Here is a 2,640-nt window from a genome sequence, read left to right as displayed (position 1 = left end):
TACTAACTATGTCATATAGCACAAAACTTCAGGTTTTTCTTTTCATTTTCTTTTTAACTTTTCTTCCATTTTATAGATTGAAAGTAGGATAAGCTTCAGTAACAAATTATTTTGTCGTTTGTTATCTTATGTTCATTTTTAAGCAACTGTTGGTCGGAAAATTATATGTGGGATTCGAACCGTGATAAATTTTCTACTGTTCATTTCAGTTAGTTAATCTGATATTATGATTCTATCCACAGGGTGTTGGCTGTGACCTATTTGATGGCTTTTGGTATGTCACAGACTTGAGTTTTGGACCTGTTCAGGATAATTCCCTTAGTTGTGCTCAAAATGTTGAATTTAGGCCCCAGTTATTTGCATTAAAGCACCTGAAATCACTCTCATTCTTCAATTGCTTTGTCCCACCCCACCATTATCCTGTTGCAATTCCTATTGAAAATTGGCAAGCTTTTGCTGGCAGCTTAGAGTCACTAGAGTTCCGGTCCAATCCCGGTCTCATTGGACAAATTCCACTCTCTTTTGGGTACCTCAGAAATCTCCGGTCGTTAGTGCTATTAGAAAATGGATTGACTGGTGAATTACCGACGTTCATTGGAAACTTAACTAAGTTGAGGCGGTTAAATCTTGCGGGGAATTCATTTGCAGGTGGAGTTCCAGTTAATTTTGGAGGGCTAAATCAGCTTCTGATCCTTGACTTGAGTAGGAATTTACTGTCTGGTCCCTTGCCTTCAACATTTGGTGGGTTGACTTCTTTATTGAAGCTTGACTTGAGCAACAATCAATTGGAAGGAAAGATCCCACAAGAGATTGGAAAATTGAAGAATCTAACACTATTGGACCTCAGTAATAACAAATTCTCAGGTTGGTTGCCCACATTATTTGAAGAAATGAGTTCCTTGGAACAATTAGTCCTATCCAACAATCCAACAGGTGGAGACTTAATGAACCTCGCGTGGCATAATCTGATATGCCTAACCGCATTAGACCTGTCAAATACAAGCTTGACAGGTGGGGTTCCCGACTCGATTTCAGAGTTAAAGAGGCTGAGATTTTTGGGTCTCAATGATAACTTGCTCACAGGGGAAATCTCCACGAAGCTTGAAACTTTGCCTAATATTAATGCAATGCACATCTATGGAAACAATCTGACAGGTGAGCTTAAATTCTCTGAAAGGTTCTATAGGAAACTGGGGAGGCGTTTTGGGGCATGGGACAATCCAAATCTCTGCTACCAATCTGGTTTGATATCAAGAATTAATGTCCCGTTTGGGGTAAAACAGTGTCAGCAATATGAGAATGAAACTGGCCTTGATACACATTCCAAGTTGGGTAACAATGGGATTTGGAATACAGAATCCAATCCCATGGTTTCTTTGGGATGCTCAATCTTTTGTATTTATAGATTTAGGTACATCTTTGTGTTTATAGTTCTTTTGTTCTTTGAATTTTCTCCATAGGTTTTTACTTAAGGTGGCTATACACCCTTTTTTTCATTTTCATTTTTTTTTTGGATACTTTAATTGCTCTCACGCCACCTAGCTCGACTCATTAAAACTACATGATCAACCCTTTTTGCGTTGGGCACGACAATTGAGACATGGACTGCTATTAAAAACAAAACAAACAGAAAAATTCAATAGCCATTGTCCAATGGGGTCGAGTTCAAATAATTTTTGTTGTGTTGATTACCCATATCTATTTACAAATGACACATGTATAATAATGATCTAAAATCAACTGAAAATTCTTAGTATTCCGAAGGTTGAGGCATAACTCATAATTTCATGTCAACAAAACCAGTTTAAGAAAAATAAACTAGATCAATTTTATCATTCCATTAGTTTGACTTATAAATAGAAGATTTCTTTTGACTGTTTTATGGCATGGCAGTGTTTGTGTCATAAAATAGAGCATATACAATCAAGCTACATGGACACTAAGTTTTATATTAAGTTTGATATCCTAGGAAGGTGTCACTTTTTTAGACATTGATTTTCACAACGCTTTAAACAATCAATGACACAGATTTTGACAACACTTGAAGTGTCAAACTTGATGTACATCAAATGTGTACAACTTGTTTAATCCATATATTTAATCAAAAGTTATACCTTTATACTATTGGAGGATAAAGGTTGGAGAGGGAGAGACAACCAGTTGTTCGTATAAACGAAACAAAGAATTCCACTATGCGTATAAAATGGGACTTCACAGAGGTCTTACAGAATACATACAAGGGAGGAGGTTGGCATTTTTTATCATTCATGGGTCCCGCGTGGGACCGACCTCATGTGTCTGTTATGGACTGTACAAATGGCTTTTAACATTATCTCAGCAGGACTGGCGCGGTTGCATTTTGGTGTGGCCCCATTGGGGCTGTCCGTGGCACAGCACACCCTACGGGCATGGCTCGTGATACATACATTATTTATAATTATTAATTTCATGAAGAAAAATACCAGCTGGATTTAATTTTATAGGAAATTAGAGTTGGTTTCACAACCTTGTATGTAGTGTATTTATAGGTTTTCAACTTTTAAAAGTGAAATTAACATTCTTAATCTATTTAAATATGTGAATTTGAATCTTCCAGTTACAGTATTAGTCAACACCGCGGATATAGTAGGGGGATATTGT

The 2,640-nt window shown here is 36.8% G+C and overlaps 1 protein-coding gene across 1 annotated transcript; it reads left to right on the top strand.

Moving 5' to 3' along the window:
• Window positions 1–236: 236 nt before the first annotated feature.
• Window positions 237–1,502, top strand: LOC111376474 (piriformospora indica-insensitive protein 2-like; the record flags this gene model as incomplete). The annotated part of the gene is made up of 1 exon (XM_022999436.1): window positions 237–1,502. A coding segment is annotated over one exon (1,224 nt), but the record flags the coding sequence as incomplete, so codon positions are not given.
• Between the last annotated feature and the right edge of the window lie 1,138 nt (window positions 1,503–2,640).

This window comes from Olea europaea, unplaced genomic scaffold (genome assembly GCF_002742605.1).
Source record: "Olea europaea var. sylvestris unplaced genomic scaffold, O_europaea_v1 scaffold15084, whole genome shotgun sequence".
NCBI classification, from domain to species: Eukaryota; Viridiplantae; Streptophyta; class Magnoliopsida; order Lamiales; family Oleaceae; genus Olea; species Olea europaea.
This window is presented reverse-complemented; position numbering and strand designations above follow the sequence as displayed.